At 36.7% G+C, this 19,600-nt stretch overlaps 1 protein-coding gene across 1 annotated transcript in view; it reads right to left on the bottom strand.

The window, feature by feature from the left end:
- Positions 1–17,453: 17,453 nt before the first annotated feature.
- Positions 17,454–19,600, bottom strand: part of SHANK1 (SH3 and multiple ankyrin repeat domains 1) — a 469,770-nt gene continuing 467,623 nt past the window's right edge. Inside the window, exon 24 of the mRNA XM_075280273.1 lies at positions 17,454–18,146. Coding sequence (XP_075136374.1) covers positions 17,576–18,146 — 571 coding nt within the window. The 3' untranslated portion in view covers positions 17,454–17,575. The remainder of the gene's footprint in view (positions 18,147–19,600) is intronic.

The raw sequence follows: 19,600 nt of genomic DNA, 5'->3' as shown, positions 1-19,600 counted from the left end.
CGCCGTATACGCTCCCATTGATTTCAATGGGAGTTAGTCTCGTATACGCCGCAAAATCACGGCTGCAAAATAACGCGGCGTATACGATCCAGGCTCCCATTGAAATCAATGGGAGCATATACGGCGCTCAAAGTTTCACACGCTGTATACGTGCCACATCACGTGGCACGTTACTCCGTGTGAATGCACCCTTTGTATATCTTGGGATGTTGGTACACACTGAAGCTCCATCAAGCTTATGTAAGTCATTGCTTAAAATCTGGTTTATTATCTTTTAGGATGGGTTTACACCTGCGCCTGGGCCTCCATGTTGCAGGTTTCCATCCTATGCCCAAGAAATTGGACAGGAGACTGAAACCAGCAGTCAGTTTTCAAACCCATTCATTTGAATGGGTTTGCAAAGTGTCCGCCCGTGAGTGCCCATGAGCGTCTTCTGCCTCTCCACGGTGAAACAGTTTTTTTTAAACTGGACACAAAGTTGGACATGCAGGACTTTGTTTCCGGTTAAAAAAAAAAAAAACCGGTTTCGCTGCAGAGACGAGAAGACGGGTGCTCACTAGTGGACACTGACTGCCGGATTTCTCCTGTCCAGATTCTCGGGCAGAAGACGGAAACCCACAAAGCGTTGACTGGGCGCAGGTGTGAACCCACCTGTACTTGCGCAATTGTACTTGGCTATCTTTTCTTTTACTAAAATAAGAAATCAGTGGGGTGTAGCATTCATGTTCTTATTACTCTTAGAAACCACTGTAAAACAATCTTCATAGGACACCAAATGGAACAAACCTAAGTAGATATTGTAATAGTAATATTGAATAAATGTATCTAAGAAAAGACACTGAAAAAAAGAAAGAAATGAAATGTATCCATGTATTAAAGGACACCTCCATTGTTGCTTGGATTCTTGTCTGCTGGCAAAAGTTTACCTCTTTTGACAAGAGATGTTGGCGGTTCTGTTGGATAGGCAATGCTTGACACCCAAAGTCTTCCCTTTGAGGCTAAGGCCCCACTAGTTGCAGCTTTTAGAATGAGTGATAGTGTTGCCAATTCAAGTCTGCGACCTTTGGGCTAAGGCTCCATGTTCCGGAAACACAGCTTTTTTTATTGCAGATTTTGTCACAGTTTTTTGAACCACAGCCAAAAGTGGCTACAAATGGAATCAGAAATATATAGAAAGCTTTTATACTTCTAACTTCTGTTCAATCTAGTCCTGGCTTTGGCTCAAAAAACTGCAACAAAATCTACAACAAAAAAAGCTGCGTTTACGCAACATGGAGCCTTAGCACAAAGGTCGCAACTTGAATTGGCAACACTATCACTCATTCTAAAAGCTGCAACTAGCTGCATTAGATTGAAACATCTGGCAGAAGATGAAAATGTCAGAAATACTGAAGGTACCTATTAATAATGAAACAGTACTAGAATCCAGCCATAGAAAAGAACCGAGAATCTACACTGTGCACATCATACAGGTGTTTCTAAAGATTTTATTAGCCCTTTCTAAATATACATAAAGGACATGTCCATTATGATGACCTATGTGGTGAACTTATGGCCGCAACAATATAGTACATGAAATTTTGTGAAAGGTTTGAATATGGTTTAAGAAAAAACAAAAAAATTTCAGTGTGATCATGCAAGTCAATATTGAGATTATATAAGAACATCAGGTATACTATGGTTAAATTTATCAAATCTTTGAGTCAATAAATCAGGACACAAAATGGTTGGCACATATTTTTTTATTACAATCAGAGAACACAGGCACCCAGGCCAAACCTAGTAGTAGAAGAACCCTACTTACCAATCTTCCCTGGGAATATATGAGTATTACTCAATAGCCCTTCCCAGCAGCAGATACATCTTTTCTCACCAACTGTGGAGGACTTACATTCATCCAAAAATTCCTCCCTATCAACATTCAGTTGCAAACACACACAAGCTCAACCCACCCATTTAATAATGTATATTTCCACCCACCCACTCCTGCTCTGTGGAAAACCATATAATGCCTGGACCCATGTCTTCCATCACCAAACCCAACAGACGCTGCTTCAGAATGGGATGGAAAGACTTGGTCAGGTTATTTAATGAAAAGAGAACAGTCCAGTCCATTAGTCGTGTACGCACCTGCATTCTCAAATTCCTACTCTCTTTAAAAATATAGAAGTCAACTCTTGGCAGATATGGCTTTAAAATGAATTACCCTCAAACGCAGGACTAAAATCTCAAAAACCCCTTTTCTGTAGATTTCTTATAAAGGTGTCTGTTGTCAGGTGTGTAGATGAAAGGTATTGTATTTTAATAACAAACTACTGTTTTAAGCACAAAAAGCAGCACTTTATATGTCTTCAGTAATGAATCTTTATAACGGCTTCTATAGGAAATGCATATCGATATATAATCTTCATTAGATATTCTTCTATATTGGTCTATAAGGACAGCATGCCACTTTAGGGGAGCTAAACCAATAGAAATCACAGGAGGACCATCTTTAAATACCCGTTACATACATTGGATTATAAAATCTCCCAACAGATATCTTAAGTAATTATTTGGATATTTTTTTATCAGTATAAAAATAGTGTTTACTTAAACCATGCTTTTATACCTTTCTTAACATTGCTAAGATGATGAACCAACAGGAGTGTACAATATGATAGTTTATACATAAAACCACAGAAAAAAAAAAAAAACTAACTTTTTTTTGGCAATGGAGGCCCCCAGAACCATCTTTACACTCAAATTGATATGTAACATCATACATTGAAGTAGATTACTAGCTGGAACACAAGGCAACAAGACTAAAGTCCTTTGTAGTTGTATAGTTTTTGAAAAGCCTTACAAAATCAAAGAAAAAAATCCACCATGGACCTGTCTCACCAATACCAAGAATAGGGATCAATTTTTAAACCTGTTTAGAGAAAGAAACACGTGAGACGCCAAATAACAGATCATTGTTGGCCTTTCCGGTCATGAGATCCACTTGACAAATCTGTCAGAGCAGTACCTGAAAACTGACTTGGGAAGGCTATCCCTACAAAGTTTTACCTGCTACCTGTATGGTCCAAACCTAACTTTTTTATGCTCTGGGCTTGCCTAGTAATGCATTTCTGACCTATACAGTCACAAAGGAATTTAAAGGCATTCAATCAATTAAACTATACAGTAGAAAATGGGGCAAGGTACAAAATGCAGCTCTATCCCATTGGTAATAAATAGGCGTATTGTATATAATTACTTCTTTCTTATATCCATTAGCATTATTCCGAAATACCAAAAAATCCACCAAAAGTATATACACATACAGCAGAAAAGGTAAACATTGTAAGAGTCCAGGCTCTTAACTCCAACAAAATGATAAGGTTGGCCATTCACATTTAGAAGACATGTACACAGTTTCCTGTGTCATTTACAACATACATTGCTGTAGTGGAGAAAATTTTTGCCATTCTACGGTTTCTATTGTGCACCATGATTACTAAGTATATGAGTTTAGGTAAATCAGTAAGTTTCCCTGCAGTAATATGGAGAAATACAACATGGGATATCATAGTATATCATGTAAAATGACAAACTGAGCTCTAATATATCATTTCAGCTCTGCTACATCTGTATATTGCTAAAGAAAATTCACATGGAATATGAGTATACAAATATATTAAAGTTGCTGTACAGTGTAATAACTGTGTAATAACTGGCCATTTTACTAGAAAGTTTTTGATTTTTAGATAAAAAGTCCCAATAAATACATCTTATAAGTCAATTTGTTGGCTGTGGTCCCCTTTAATAGTTGCTGCTGTGCCTCAATCTCTACATGGCTGCAATTCTTCCAAATAGTAAACAATTGTACAGTGGTCTCATGACCTTGTATGTAATTGAGAAAGGAACCATGTACAGTCACAATATTTAGCAAAGATTAATAGAAAAATGATTTCTAGTAAAATGGTCAATTATACCCAAGGTAAAAATTAATCCTGGGCAGCTCCTTTAAAGTCGTTGTTTGGGTCCAACAATTTCTCTTTAGTCTGATAGATCCCCCACTTAAAAAGTTGATCAAAGGATGTCCCACTGTCGGGACATCAAAAGATTAATTGTAAACTGTGGGGGTACCGGGCAACAAAATGTTATTCCAAGAGCACCACCACTAGAGAAATTAGGTCAATGATCTGTCTGAGTAATGTATGGATGTGCTGGGTTCTCCATAATACAGTATACAATATGAAGAAAGATTTCTAAACCTGGTAACCTCTTCAACGAAGGTCTTCATTCAACACACACCTTTTATGTGCAAAACATAAATTATATATGTATCAAAAATAAAATTAAATATAGTAGATCCTATTATTGTACGACTAACCCCATTCTCACGTCTCCCATAATAACTTGAGCAGGATCACTCAATAAATATATGAAATAAAAAGATTGGTATTCCTATTACAAAGGGATCCCGCATACAGATTGTCTGACTAAACTGAGTTAGTCCTCTATAAAGTAAAGAAAAAATATAAAATATTTTATATGCCCACCTTTGCAATTTTGGTATAGCTCCAATGCACCGAACTTGAAAAAAGCAACATTGCAAATTAATTTGAATTAATATTCCCCCCCGTCCTTTGTGTCTCTATGGCTACAGACTGCAAACAAGCCCTCGATGTAGTGGTGTCCGATAGTCATGCGCTACTCAACCTCCATTTTTTAATTTCAAAAACTAAATCATTGGAACTATAAAAATGTTACAAAGGTAGATATAGACTTTACTTCAAGATATAACTCCAGCATAAGTTAAAGGGGTTGTCTATTTTGGACTTTAAAAAAGGAGTATCTTTAATAATAAGATGAAGTCAGTAGGGGAACCTGGCAGCAAGTTTTTTTTAATTCCCTGCAGTGCCACCATAGAAGAGATGAAGAATTACACAGCTTCCATTACAAATCAATGTGCTGCTTGTTTAATGCATAGACATGTTGGGACTTCCAGAGCAAGAGATGTATTTGTAGTTGCCCCCTGCATTATCTAATAGAAGAGAGCTCTGAATTGGAGACATCCTCAGACGAGAGCTCTGAATTGGAGACATCCCCAATCACTTCAAAATACTTTCAGGAAATATTTGAAAATTAGTTTTTCAAAACCAGACAACCCCTTTAAGCTGGTGGCACTTGACACAATGTTTTTGCAATTCCATCAGTAGTACTGGTACAGTATGTTTGACAGCGAGAATAGTGCAGCCTTCTATTTTGCACATCAAAGATCATGGAACCTTAATGGCAACCTGACAAACCCCATTATGAGCCAAGATCAATTTGAAAAGTAATGGCCGCATCATAAACAGCAGCCATAATACATGCTTAAAATACCAAAAAATATATTTCTACATAAAGTGTTGTACTCTGAGATGTAACCTACCTTGAATTTGGAAGAATGGAGCATTTTGACCATAGTATAATAAACTTAGTGATATATTAATGCGTCCTAGACTCTTGATGCATATTCACAGTAAATCAAAAGGCTTCAAGCAATTTAAAGCAGCTGCAGAAAGAAATGAAGCATTTGCCCTTCATATGTTCTACAACTTTCCAAACAAATATTAAGCGCTCTACAACCTTTTGAACAAGCAGAGTCTGTCTTTTATACACAGTGCTTAAAGTAGAGAATAGTATAGGTCTTAAAAAGTCACACATAACATATAATAGTTTGTATTTATGTCTATGTACAACATAAGGTGATAGCATTTTACAATTGTTAAAGCATTAAATTGATAACATATTATTATGTATTCCATTAGTCTAGTGTTCTTCCTTCAGGACTAAAGTGAGTAATGTGTAACATAGGTGTAAGCCACCATAGAGTTACACAGGTGACATTGGAGAGGGAAGCCTTTTGTCTATGAAATATTAGAAGATATAAAATATAAATGAAATGTGTTCCTACTGGAATTTAAAGAGATTCTCTATTGCGATCATTTTTACTAGATCAACCAAAAAAGCTCATTACAAAGCATCCTGCAACTGGAACCCCTAAAAATCAACTATATTTTCATGGAATTTCAGCAGCAATGGTCCATATTCAGTTCATCACTGCCAGATGGGAAATGAACCATTACATGATTATTACAATATATAAGAAATACAGGGAATTTTACTACTAATGTGGCTCCAGAATAAGGCTACATTCACACCACAGTGAATATTGGCTGTGTGAAATCTGTTTTTTCAACCGACAGCACATGGCAGCATTAATTTCATTGTCGGTGACTGGGGGGCTATTCGCATGACCATTATTTTGATGGTCCGTTGTCATGGACTATCAAAATATAGGTCACGTCCCATTTTTGATCCCCCATACAAAAATGTATGGGGGATCCGTGAAAATGGGTGCCCCTCAGGTGCAAGACAGATGTGTGTGGATATTTTTCGTAGCTGTTTTGTGTGAATCTAACCAAAAGGATCACCCGCTGATAACTCAGAATATTCTAATTGGGTATTTGAGGTTTTATAAACCAGATAACACTTTTCTGATTATAAAATGTCTCACAAAAGGCCAGATGCTATCAATTATTGTAAATTTTATTAATAATGATCTGAATTTTTCTTTCTAACCTAAATAAAAGTTGTAACACAGGAAAGATAATTTTAGTACAGCAACAATATGATTGACTGCCTTTTAATATTACACTAAAAAAATTATATAAAAAAAAATAAGATAAGAATGAAAACAAATATCATATATTAATTTTTGGGCAAATCCTGAATATTAACCTAATTTAATTTATCCTAAGTAAATGCTGTTACATACAGTATATAATCTTTAACAATTTTTTTGTCTTCCCTTGAATTTATCATTTTATACTATGAAATAAAATCCATTTTTAGATTTTATCATAACATTTAGACAGCATTTGCAGAGAAAATATTACAAAAATAAATGCTAACCACTGAGAGAAAAAAAATACAGAATATTTAATAAAAATCACACCTGAAAAATGAAAAATTTCCATTTGTTTTATATTGTAATTATACTATCATTCCATTTATTTAAATCATTTTAAAGAACTGTTCATAAATATTTTTGGGTTTTTTTCAGTTTGCTTTTTTTTTTATAAAACTTATTTACTATGGTTTTTGATAATTTATGTTGATAATTGTCATCATTAGAACATTCCTTCAAGTATACACTGCCGCTAAATAACTTGGCAGATATTACTATAAGTAAGATGTTGGTAACCAATGTATATTATTTTAGATGGCAAAACATGCACTATATACTAAAACAGACAAGATTTGTACATTATGTACATATATTATTTGTACATTATTGCAGTAATTTTAAATCCAAAATATTACAATAGATTTTTTTGCAGTTCTATTCACCTTTACAATGCTACTCTTTATAGATTAGAATAGATAAAATTAAAACTATAACCATAGTACATGACCTTGCCATTAGACCCAATGTTTTTTTTATTTAGACTTAAATTTAATAAAAATGCTTACATTTTACTTACACCCTTGTATAATAAGGGGGTAAAATGTTTATCATAAAAGTATCCTTTTTAAAGAAACAATTAGTAAAATTGTAAGGTATCATTTTATGATGAGGTTTTTGCAGTTTCAACAAAAAACTGAATCATAGAATCAATACAATATAACAAATTAAAACACACCAAAATATTTCTGGGCTCTCCTCTTGAATTGTTCAAAACTAAAGCTTTTTTTTTTTTTTAATTATATTTATTTTGAACAATATGTCTCCATGGATATATAACTAGATTTTCATAATTAGTATTATTCATATATTAAATTTTAATAATAATAATAATAATAATAATAATAATTATTATTATTATTATTATTATTATTATTATTATTATTATTAATAATAATAATAATAATAAAACTAAAGTTAAATTGCTACTTTATTTTTAAGTGGAATGGACTAGATACTTTTAGAACACATTACAATATCAACTAGATATGAAATAATTTGAAAAAAATATGATTATTTTTTTTTTAAATTGATCAGACCATTTTTAGCCTTAGAGCAAGTTTTGAATTTTAACAAAAAAAAAAAAAAATGTATTTACCAAAATTATGCAAAGTTACTGTTGGCTAGAATTTAATATTAAATAAAATTATCATAAAAATTATAAAATAGACAATTTATTAATAAAATATTCTTTTGAGAAGCTATTCAAACTTTTTGCATATAACACAATTATATATATATATATATATATATATATATATATATATATATATATATATATATATATATATATATAATAACGTAAGATTCAGGTTAATAGAAAATGTAAAATTTTTAAATATTTAAAGTATAAGCAATCTATAAGAATAACCTGATCCCATAATACTAGACATTCAATAAATTACTAGTAAGGGCTCGTTCACATCTGCGCCGGCACTCCGTACTTGAGGTTTCCGTTTCCTGCCTAAAACAGAGGCAGGAGACGGAAACCTGCAGGAGTCTCTCTCACCCATTCATTTGAATGGGTGAGAAAGCTGTCCGGCCGTGAGCGGCAGTGAGCGTTTTGCGCTCTCCGCCGCGAAACCGGGTTTTATAATCCGGACACAGAGTCGAACATGCAGTACTCTGTGTCCGGATAAAAAAAATCCGGTTTCGCGGCGGAGAGCCTAAAACGCTCACCGCCGCTCACGGCCAGACCCGGTCTATGGTTTCCGTCTTCTGGCATGCAGAAGACGGAAACCATAGAACGGAGACCCTGAACACAGGTGTGAACCTAGCATAAAGCAATCCATTTGAGATATGTTTCCTTTTCACATTTCAGGGAAAAATATTTAAAAAGTGGTATATGACTTTAAAATTAAAAGGAGTTGTCCAGGTATTTCATCAATCCAGGAGGAGGCTGACGAAGGTGAAACATTACAAAAAAAAATTTCATACTCACCTCTACCTGGCCCTCCCATGTCCGACGTCGATGTTTGTTCTGGTGTATGCCACAAAGTGATGCTAGAAGTCCTGCGCCACACATCACTGGTGAGGCCAGTCAGTCACCTAAGTGGCTACAGGAAAGTAACTGCTGGTGTACAATTCGCCTCAATGACCACGTGTGGCATAGTACTTCCAATGCCAGCTTCATGGCAGCACAGGATTTCCAGCAGAGACTTAAGAGCATACACTGGAACGCACAGTGACTACAGACAAGTGATTGATTTTTTATTTTTTTTTATGTTTCACCTTCCCTGGCCTATTTAAGGACTGCTAAAATTCTTGGACAACCCTTTCAATTTTTTAAGTTGTTATATACGATTCCAAAAAATGTGGCCTACCTATAATTAACTATTGGAAATAATATCAAAGGCATTAAAGGGGTTGCCCAGATTTCTATTCAAGAAACAGTGTCACTCCTATCTAAAGGATTATGAATGCTATCACAGTCGTACTCACTTAAAATAGGAGTAAGATGCAACACCAGACATAACCCTGCGACAGGAGAGGTATTAACTCAAGCTTAAGGGTGCATTCACACTGAGTAAACGCTAGCTTATTCTGAACGTAAAACACGTTCAGAATAAGCGGCGTCTAAAGCAGCTCCATTCATCTCTATGGGAGCCGGCATACGAGCGCTCCCCATAGAAATGAATGGGATGCTTCTTTCACTCCGAGCAGTCCCATTGAAGTGAATGGGAAGTGCCGGCGTGTACGCTCCGACATGAGCAGAGCTTGCCGTACACGCCGGCACTCCCCATTCACTTCAATGGGACTGCTCGGAGTGAAAGAAGCAGCCCATTCATTTCTATGGGGAGCGCTCGTATGCCGGCTTCCATAGAGATGAATGGAGCTGCTTTATACGCCGCTTATTCTGAACGTGTTTTACGTTCAGAATAAGCTAGCGTTTACTCAGTGTGAATGCACCCTAACAACTATATGGATCTGATTCTAATGTAAGAGCATTGAGACATATTATGTTTTCATTGATCAAACAAAGGGCGAGAAAAATGAAGAAAATATGGTCTGTCACAAATAGTGCAAACACACGGTGTATACCTTTACAGTTTTGATAATATTGAAAGGATTAAAGGATGTATAAAATGTCCCAATTTTTTTTTTTTTTAAACATGCTGCTTATCTTGATGCAGACTACTGGTGTATATTGATATATGCCATAAGAAGACATAAGAAAAGCAACCACATGTGTCATTTAAAAAACTCCAATAAACAGTGGCATTCTAATAAAGTCCAAATCCAAATTTGGGTGCAAAATATTAAAAGCAAATTTCTGTTTACCAGTATTTCACCATTTGTGTCACAGACCATCTAGTTTCCATAGATGAAGACACAGTTTTCAATATATAGTTACATACCTAGTACTGTTGAAAAAAGGCATAAGTCCATCAAGTTCAAGCAAGGAATGGAAAAAGATAATTGAATATAAGAGAACGGAGGCTAAAATTATTATACCAACAAATTGGTCAAATATTTTTGGGGTGAGATTTTGGGGGACCATGAGACTGCCAAAAGCCAACAGGTACCTAGAGGATCCTAATGATAAAGACAGATCTGCTGATAAAAATCTAATGACTATGTCTGCCATAGAATTCTTCCTATTCTCATATCCTTACAAGTGCTGTAGTTATAGGGCTTCAGAGGTACCAGTTGCTACCAGGCCCTGGACCTTGAGGGGGGCAACAGAGCTTCAAGTTATGACTCTGACTCTGATGCTTACATTATATTTTTCCTCCCACTGGAATCTTACCATACTTAATAAAGAATGTGTCTTGTCATGGATTGGTTATATAGGAGCGAGTTGACTCAAAAGTCACACTTTGCCGGCTACGTCCATTCATTTCTATGGGAGCGTGCTATTCGGAACGGCTGTTCTGAATAGTGTTCGCTCATCTCTATTACCTTCACTATTAAGCTGTTATGACTAGAGGAACGCATATTTACCCAATTAATTCCCCTGTAGTGCCCAGGCCAGGAGAAATTTAGTATTACACAGTAGAAATTCAGAAGAATCATTGTCAATGAGCTGGCTCATGTCTACAAATGCTCATTCTCAAATATCTCATATAGATGAGCAGAGGATCCATTTTTTTATTACCCACATGCCTCAAAAGATCAATTGGACAGGGGTTAAAAATGGCCAAAATAATTTAGCATCTTGCTATGAATAATGAAAGCAAAACTGTGATTTATAAAAAAGGATCTCTGAGTAAGGCCAGAAAGTCTCATAATTGAACAGTATGTTGTACTTGAGACTAGCTAGTAGATATACTCAGCATACAAATGTTACTAGGCAGCATCAAAATGTGCAATAATAATGTTACAAAATTTGACATTGCCCTGTCTATTTATAGAAATATTTACTAAAAAGAATAATTGTTTGATGCCCTCTGCTATCTGGAAGACAATTTTTTAGTGTATTTTGTTAGAATATATAGGTATTTTTTCAGCAACATCAATATCTTCTCTATTGGTGATGAGATACAAAGATAAAAATAGATAAAGCAATATAATTCTGAGCCCTTAAGACAGGATAATGGGCTGGTGGAGAAAGAAAGAAAAAAGCAGCCTATTCTGATAGCTACAAAGTGCCAATATGAATCATATCCCTGACATCTTGAATAACCAGAGGGTTTGGAAAAGTGAAATCTTTCTCCTGTTGCTTTTCACCAGGACAGAGTCTGTCGAAGTGGCAAATACCAAACACCACATATATAAATCCAAATGTCTGAAGTTAAGAGCAACATGACATTGATTTTTGGATAATCTTTAGGCCACTGGATGATTGGCGAAGAAGAATAGAATAATACTTTTCTAAAAAAATAAAAAAAAAAGTGAAATAAATTGCAATTGAAAACAGCAGGTCAAGTGGAGCCATCTACAACTTCAGTTCACTTATGTATGAAGAATAACAAATTCTATATGTAACTATTGTATGTGTCGGCATACTTCCCTGCAGTCCTGTTTTGTACAGTATTCTCACAAAAAGATAGATGATATAGAAATTTGTAAAACATAGGGTATCTACAGGCTGATGGGTAAAGGGGTTCAGAGATAGCCAACAAGATTCTAATAGTCAAACTATATGGAAATATTGGAAAGTATAGGTGAGGTAATATTGTCCTTGTAGAGGTTTCTTGAGGGAATCTGCCACTGCTCATTCTGCTTGCCAGAACCGTAACTAGACACAATTGTAACCAAACCAAACGAAAGGTGGAACTGGTATCATGCACTTTGAGGAGGCAGCAATAATGATCTTTTATTGATCCTAAACATTTTGGTACCATCTAGCTCCTTCACCGGCTATAAACAAGCAAGGACAAATATGGATTTAACTGCACAATGATGCTAGAAAAGAAGAAACAATGCCCTCAACATTTACTTTTTTCAACATTTTGTGTACTTAAAGGGTACCTGAGAAGTTGAAATATCTGCAGGATCTTGCTGAGCAATCTCTTCTATGGTTGTATAAGCCTTCATGTATAGTTTATTTTCTGCTGTTTAATACCCCATTATGGCTACATGACAATTGAAATTTCTCCCTGAGGAGGCGTGTACAACAAGTCTGCCCCTTCCCTACCCATTAATGCTAGTGCTGGTCTTAACTGGTTTCTTTAAATGTTATGATGCCAGGAGGAACTGGGAAATAGCAAACAAATAGCTGAGAAAAGACCATTAGAACATAATATAGGAGATCCAGGGACACTGATCTTCAAAGCCAAGTTATGGTGAAGCTTAAAAAGATCTGACACAGGAAAAGATAAATCTGAGCACAATAAATTACTAATATACTATCTGCCATAACACAAGTATCTATTCCGGAACAAATATATACTCACTGACCTGTGAGAAATGTGTGTGGAGTGTAGAAGCTGTGAAAGATGTGTGGAATCCTCCACAGCCCAGTCCTACACTCCTCCAATAACTGTAAATCCATCTTGCTTTTAATGGTGCCTATAGACAAACCATCCTTAGTAACAGGGAGCGAACAGCAAATTAACTTCAAGAGACATCTAGTAGCAGCAACTTTAGAGAACGTTTTTCAGGCAGGAGAAAGCAACATTTTTAATTAAAGGTCACTACATTTTGATCCAGAATCAGATGCTTTATGAGACTAAGTTGCCTGAAAAGTTAGTGACTATTTAACCACTTCAGGATCGGGCTATTTTCCCTGGTTCAAGACTGGACACACTCACATTTTTTTGTATATGTGATTTTGTGGGCTGAAACATTTTTTCCTTTTGGTTATTCAAATAATTTAATTTCAATCATTTTATTTTGTGATAAATATAAATGGGGCTTTATTTTTATATTATTAATTTTCCATTTTCTTATTTTTAATATCCAAGAAAATATAAACAAAAAAATTTGGCAAATGTGTCTGTTTTTCATATTCTTCGTGACATGAGCATGGTAGTAACATTTGTTTTTTTACACATTTTGCTCCCAGCAATCAGGAGGCAGGGACAGTAATAGACCTGGACCCATGGAGGTCCGGCTGTAGTAAAAGCTGGCATTAATTTCACAATTTCATGCAGCAACCTAACCTTGCAAGGATGTACAATTACGCCCATGCAGAGTTACAAGTGGCCCGGATGTACATAGTCAACGGGTAGTCTGGGACTAGTTAAATCTATATACTTGTTTGTTTATATTTAAAGGGATCCTATCATTAAATTGCTATTTTTTTCTCACTAACACTTAGGAATAGCCTTAAGAAAGGCTATTCTTCTCCTACCTTTAGATGTTTTAGATGCGCCGCCGTTCGGTAGCAATCCCGGTTTTCTTCAGTATGCAATTCAGTTCTCTCTCAGAACTGGGGGCGGTCCCCAGCACTCAATGGGCACTGGGGGCATCCCCAATGCTGCGAAAGAAATCTCCAGTGCCACCTCCATCTTTTTGTGCATGTGTAGAAGTTTGAAGCCAGCACCAGAAGAAGACGTGAAGAGAGGCCGTTCCAGACGAAGATGGAGGTGGCACTGGAGATTTCTCTCACAGCATTGGGGATACCCCCAGTGCTGTTTGAGCACTGGGGACCGCCCCCGGTGCTGCGAGAGAACTCATTTGCATACCGAAGAAAATCGGGATTTCTACTGAACGGCGGCGCAGAGAAAACATCTAAAGGTAGGAGAAGAATAGCCTTTCTTAAGGCTATTCCTCTGTGTTAGTGAGAAAAAATTGCAATTTAATGATATAATCCCTTTAATAAAGGTCTAGTGTAGCAAACTGAACAGTAGGGTCAATAAAGGATGATTTAATTTACTTCTGCATCCACATAGTACCTTCCACTAGCACCGAGTTGACCTGCTACATTATAAATAGATAGAATCATAGCAGTCACAGAGCAACTTTTATTTCTCTAGAGAACTTTAGGATATTGGAGATGAACTTTGGCTGTTATAGGAAACATGACTAAGTTCACTATTTCCTTCTAATTCCATATGATAGGAAAGTAAATGGCATGGGGTAAAGGGAAGGCTATGGATAATTTAAACATTTTGAAATCATTCTTTGGCTTTCACAGATAGTCGTCTAATAATTGATTCTACAGTCTTCACTATATATTTTCTAAGCATTTTAGCATAAATATGAACCAGTGATGGAAAGCATTCTATGCTAAAAAAAAAAAAAAAAAAAAAATCAAAAAGATAAACAGGTTGTACCAAAGGTCTACAACTCAGTAAGTTTTGCCCTTGTCAAGTATAGCAGAATAAACTATCATTTGTCTAGGAATAAAACATCCTATGACAGTGGCAATATACTGTATGTATTTAGTAGTCTTCACAACAAACCTCTCTCACCACATCACAGAGTTTTTCGGCTCAACTGTGTTGTTTCCAGTGCATCACACATGCATATAGAACTAATAAACTAATATAAAATAAGGCTATAAATACCAGATATCCACTGATTTCCTCAAGTTTCTCTTTACAACCCATGGTTAAGACTAAGATGTCTATAACTAGACAAGAAGCCTGACCATATGAAGTCATCCAGAGCCTTTAAGAATTGTAGATAGAAAGTATTAAACAAAATAAAACTAAAACAAGGTTGTGTCTGAGGGTAAAGGAATCAGGACCTCAGTCACAACAGCACAGTGGTCTTTCGGCTTTGGCTAAAGAGAAGAGCGTGCACTGACTACTACATAAATATAACTGAGCATTGGGTGTTGTGATAAAAAGTTTAGACTGACACAGTTTAGTCTAACAGACCAATATTCAATTAATATTTCCAATGATTCTGTTGGCTTTAAAATTAATCACGTGGATGCATTTTAGCACCTATATTATGGCACAAGACCCAAACTCTCTATGATTCAAGCAAACCAAACTTGGATCACCATATAACTATAGGGGGTCCACTTCAAAGTAATACAGGAACTAAAATATGTCAGTGTTATAGCTATCTGAATGTGGCCTAAAGGGTAGGTTCACTTTTGCTGAGATTTGCTACATGCCATTTAAGACGCTCCTTTAAGGCATTGTCTGCTTTCTACATCCCATTTGGTCCTATTATAAGATTCATTAGTGGGTCATACCATCTGATGAACTGGCCCTGTAAGCAAAATGATGCTGGGCAGCACTGAAATTTGCTTATTTTTTACTGCTACAGTCCTCATGGGAAGGTGACCATAGAATGGGTCAAGAGAATTCCACCTGCTCCAAAGGTCCATCTATTGGTTTGAGCAGAGAGCTATTGAAAAGAGTGGATAACTTTATCTAAACGACTTAGTTCACAATAATTTTAACAGGAGTTGTGTAACATCTCACTTGCTGGTGTGAATAATAAAAGCTGCTCAGGGGTGGTCTCAGAAATGGGACCTCCTAGATTATTGTATCTCCAGGGCTCCTAGGAAATGTATAGGTGTTATTCAAATTGAACAACTTCTTTGAAAGCAGACTATACTATTTATCTAGTAACTATACCTGCTATCAAAGTGCAGTTTATCGCTTTGTGGTAGACATCTCCTGACATAATGTAAAATGACTTACAGAAAATCTCAGGAAAGGTGAAGTCTAATGTATACCCTCTGTCAGCTAATCTGTGAGTTCAATATTTGTAACAATGCCTATGTCTCCTATGGCACAGGTAATGACGTCTTTGAGGCAGAAGTCTACACTTTATCTCTTGCATTCTAGAAAATAGTGACCTCACTGATTAGATCTTAGCACACTTGGTAACACCAGCTTGTAGTAAATTTTGAGTGTGAAGCTTGAAAAACATGGCTTCCTTGGTATATACTGGGTACTCTCTAGCCACTATCTACTGCATAGTACTGGATCAATTTGATTTGGTTTATCTTGACTCAATTCAATTTGGATTCTATGTAATTTTGCACTGCAGAAAACCCCCCTCTTCTCATATTTGGTAGTCGTCAAGCCAGTCCTATCAACTAAGAGGAGTTTGGAGACGTGGCCTTCCACTATCACTTTTACTGTGTACCTAGCCTACAGCAGGTATAAAAATGTATCCAATACCAGTATTTTATTCAAAGTGGAAAAACAATTAATGAGATCCAGTACCATTTAGTGGAAAAGGGGCTTTTGACTACTGGGAAGTGTAACAATGATCATCTAATTAGGAAAATAACCAATGAACTTTTCAATTCCCGTCTGTTCTAAACACAAATACTCGCTCTCAAATCAACATATTACTTCATTTGTGTCCCGAAGCTTAGTAATCCCATGTAAAATCTCAAAAGACAAAGCGTATTGTTTCAAAATAAACTAAAAATGCTTGGTTTCATCAAATTACAGGCTCAGTTCAGCAATTCTTGTACAAAGGTTGAATTAAATAATGCCTCAAATTGGATGATGATGGGAAGAGATGGTAAACCAGTACTCTTGCTTTATGGTGTACTGGTATCAGTCCTACACAGTTTAATCAGTAAAAGAGTACGATTTCAGTAGGCCGCTTCAATAACAGTGTGAAAATCATGCCCCATGTTCTCAAACCCAATGACCTTGAATGGCAGCTTTACCCTAGGAAAATGAAAGTTATATTGGTGGTTATCTCCTGATATACAGTTTGGTAAGATTTTTCTATACAACCATTGTTTGACTATCCATGTACAATATATCCACAGCTTTAGGGAAGACTTACACCTCAATCTCTTGAACTATTCTCCCCTCGTACAATATTATTCAAATCTCTTTGCATTTGACCATCTGTCTACATGACTACATTCTATGTTGACAGTAAAGATGCAAGAAACTGAAAAACTGGAGCACAGTGAAAATGGAACACTATAGTGCTAAAGTGATTTCCTCAGTCATCGGTGCCTCTGGCTCCCAAATGTACTTCATGGCTCAAGATAAAGCCTTCATTGCCCCCTTACAGTAAAATAAGCAGCTGGTGTATCAATCATTTCAGGAAATTTCTGTGCATGATATATACATATATATATATATATATATATATATATATATATATATATATATATATATATGAAGATTGTTCTTGTTTTGCCTTTTAATATGACTCATGGTAAAGTACATTCATACTCTCCTCTCCTGGGACCGCGTACCAAACCTTTTTAGGTTCGAGGGAATGGATGCAAAATGAAGTAACTAGGAATCAAATGACTTGAAATCACCTCTCCAAGAAAAATTTCAGAGCTCGGTCAATGTTCATTCGATGGCCGACTCTTGTAACGCCCAGGTCAATGTAATCTTCCTTGGTCAGTGATGGTAAATGACTTCCATCAATTTCATTGTCTAAGAAATGTTCTCTGTGTTCACCAAGATTTAAATAGTCCAACCAATCAGCCACATCATATTTTGTCCAAAAGTGAATGGGCTTAGAAGCAAAAGGTTTCTCAGTGGGTGGTAGAATGAAATGAGTTGGAGATAAGGACCGACTGCCCGTTTGGAAGCCAGGAAAAGCATCTCCACCAGCTGTAGGGGAGCCTCTTAGGTCAAAGACCCCTGTGTAAACAGGGGCTGAAGGCAAGATGGGTAGAGAAGAAGGTCGTGGAGTTGGACTTATTTTGTGCTCCGTGGGCAAGGCTGATGGGCTTGGTGCTCTTCTTAAGGTAGGACGAATGTCAAAATCCACACTTTTGGGGTGTTTTGGAGTAGGCTGTGGAGACTTGGGCCAGTTATGAAATAAACTGCTGACTGGTTTAGAAGAAATCAGCGAAGCAGCAGAGTCATCAACTATCCTAATAAGAAAAAAGAAAAAAGTTTAGAAATAAAAACAGTCCTGAAACATCTTAAAAATGTCCAACCCCGTATCAGCTACACCACAGACATGCATCTGTGTGAGATATCAAGTGTGCGTAGATCCAGGTAGTAGTAGTAGGTAGTGTTGGGAAATGTTTGCAGAATAAGTAATAGATATAGCATCTCACACAAGCAATCGCAACCCTGACAAGAAGCCAGTGCTTTCTACAGCAAGTATCTCTCTGGTTTGGCTTATAACCTGAGTCATGTTTCAAGGCTCTTTAAGAAACTTAGCCACAGATCAGTTACCTTGCAAACTTTTCTCAAGGAGTATTGCCTTTTAGAAACCTAGCAGAATCACTGCATAGCAGGATACTTAGTACTGTAATCTCATCAGGTTTTCATGTAGAACAACAAAAATACAACCCAGAATCCACTACCTTTAAACAGTGTACAGAGTGTCTCTGTCTTGTGTAATAATCTGAGAGGTCAGACATGAGAGACAGTTTCCTTATGCAGAGTATTTATAAACAGTAGCTATTAGCTAGCTAGTAGCTATTAAGGTGATGTGGCCAATGCCTGATCATCATGGACCATTTAGCTAGACTGGATTATAGAATTTCTTGAAAAACAAACAAACAGGTGATTGTATCTAGAGATGAGCGAGTAGTGTTCGATCAAGTAGGTGTTCGATCGAATACTACGGTATTCGAAATACTCGTACTCGATCAAACACTACTAGCTGTTCGAAGTTTAATGTTCGATGCAGAACCAGCTATACATTCTGCCAATCAACGCTGGTTCTTCTCTTACCCTTCCGAGGTCTTCTCCGCGCTGTGTCCCCGCGTCTTCTTCCGGGTGGAATTCACTCTGTCTAGGCATCCGGCCTAGGCAGAGCCGACTGCGCATGCGCGGGCATGCACGCGCATGCGCAGTTGGCTCTGCTCAGGCGTCGGGCCTGGGCAGCGCCGCACGCGCATGCGCAGTCGGCTCTGCCTAGGCAGGATGCCTAGGCAGAGTGAATTCCACCCGGAAGAGGACGTGGGGACTCTGCGCCGGGAGAAGACTTCAAGCAGAATCCAGCCCGACCGTCACTCGTGGACTTGGTAAGTATGATTTTATCGAATGTTGCCTACCTCTGAAATGAGCATTTCCCCCCATAGACTATAACGGGGTTTGAAATCCGTTCGAACAGTTGAACAGTGTGCGGCTCTTCGAATCGGATTTCAAACCTCAGACACTTTAGTGTTCACTCATCTCTAATTGTATCATTAAAAAAATACAGTTATATGAATGTGACTCATTTCTTGACTGATCTCAGAATTAAATCTGGAGCTCGGAATTAAGCCAATAAATGAAAAAAATAAGCTTCCATAGACATAATTGAAGACTAATTTGAAGTCCTTGTTAAAGAAACATTTTCAATATCTCAGGTTTCCTAAGAAAGTTTGAT

This window comes from Leptodactylus fuscus, chromosome 6 (assembly GCF_031893055.1).
Source record: "Leptodactylus fuscus isolate aLepFus1 chromosome 6, aLepFus1.hap2, whole genome shotgun sequence".
Lineage (NCBI taxonomy): Eukaryota > Metazoa > Chordata > Amphibia > Anura > Leptodactylidae > Leptodactylus > Leptodactylus fuscus.
The sequence above is the reverse complement of the archived record's forward strand: the minus strand, read 5'-3'. Positions and strand labels throughout refer to the sequence as shown.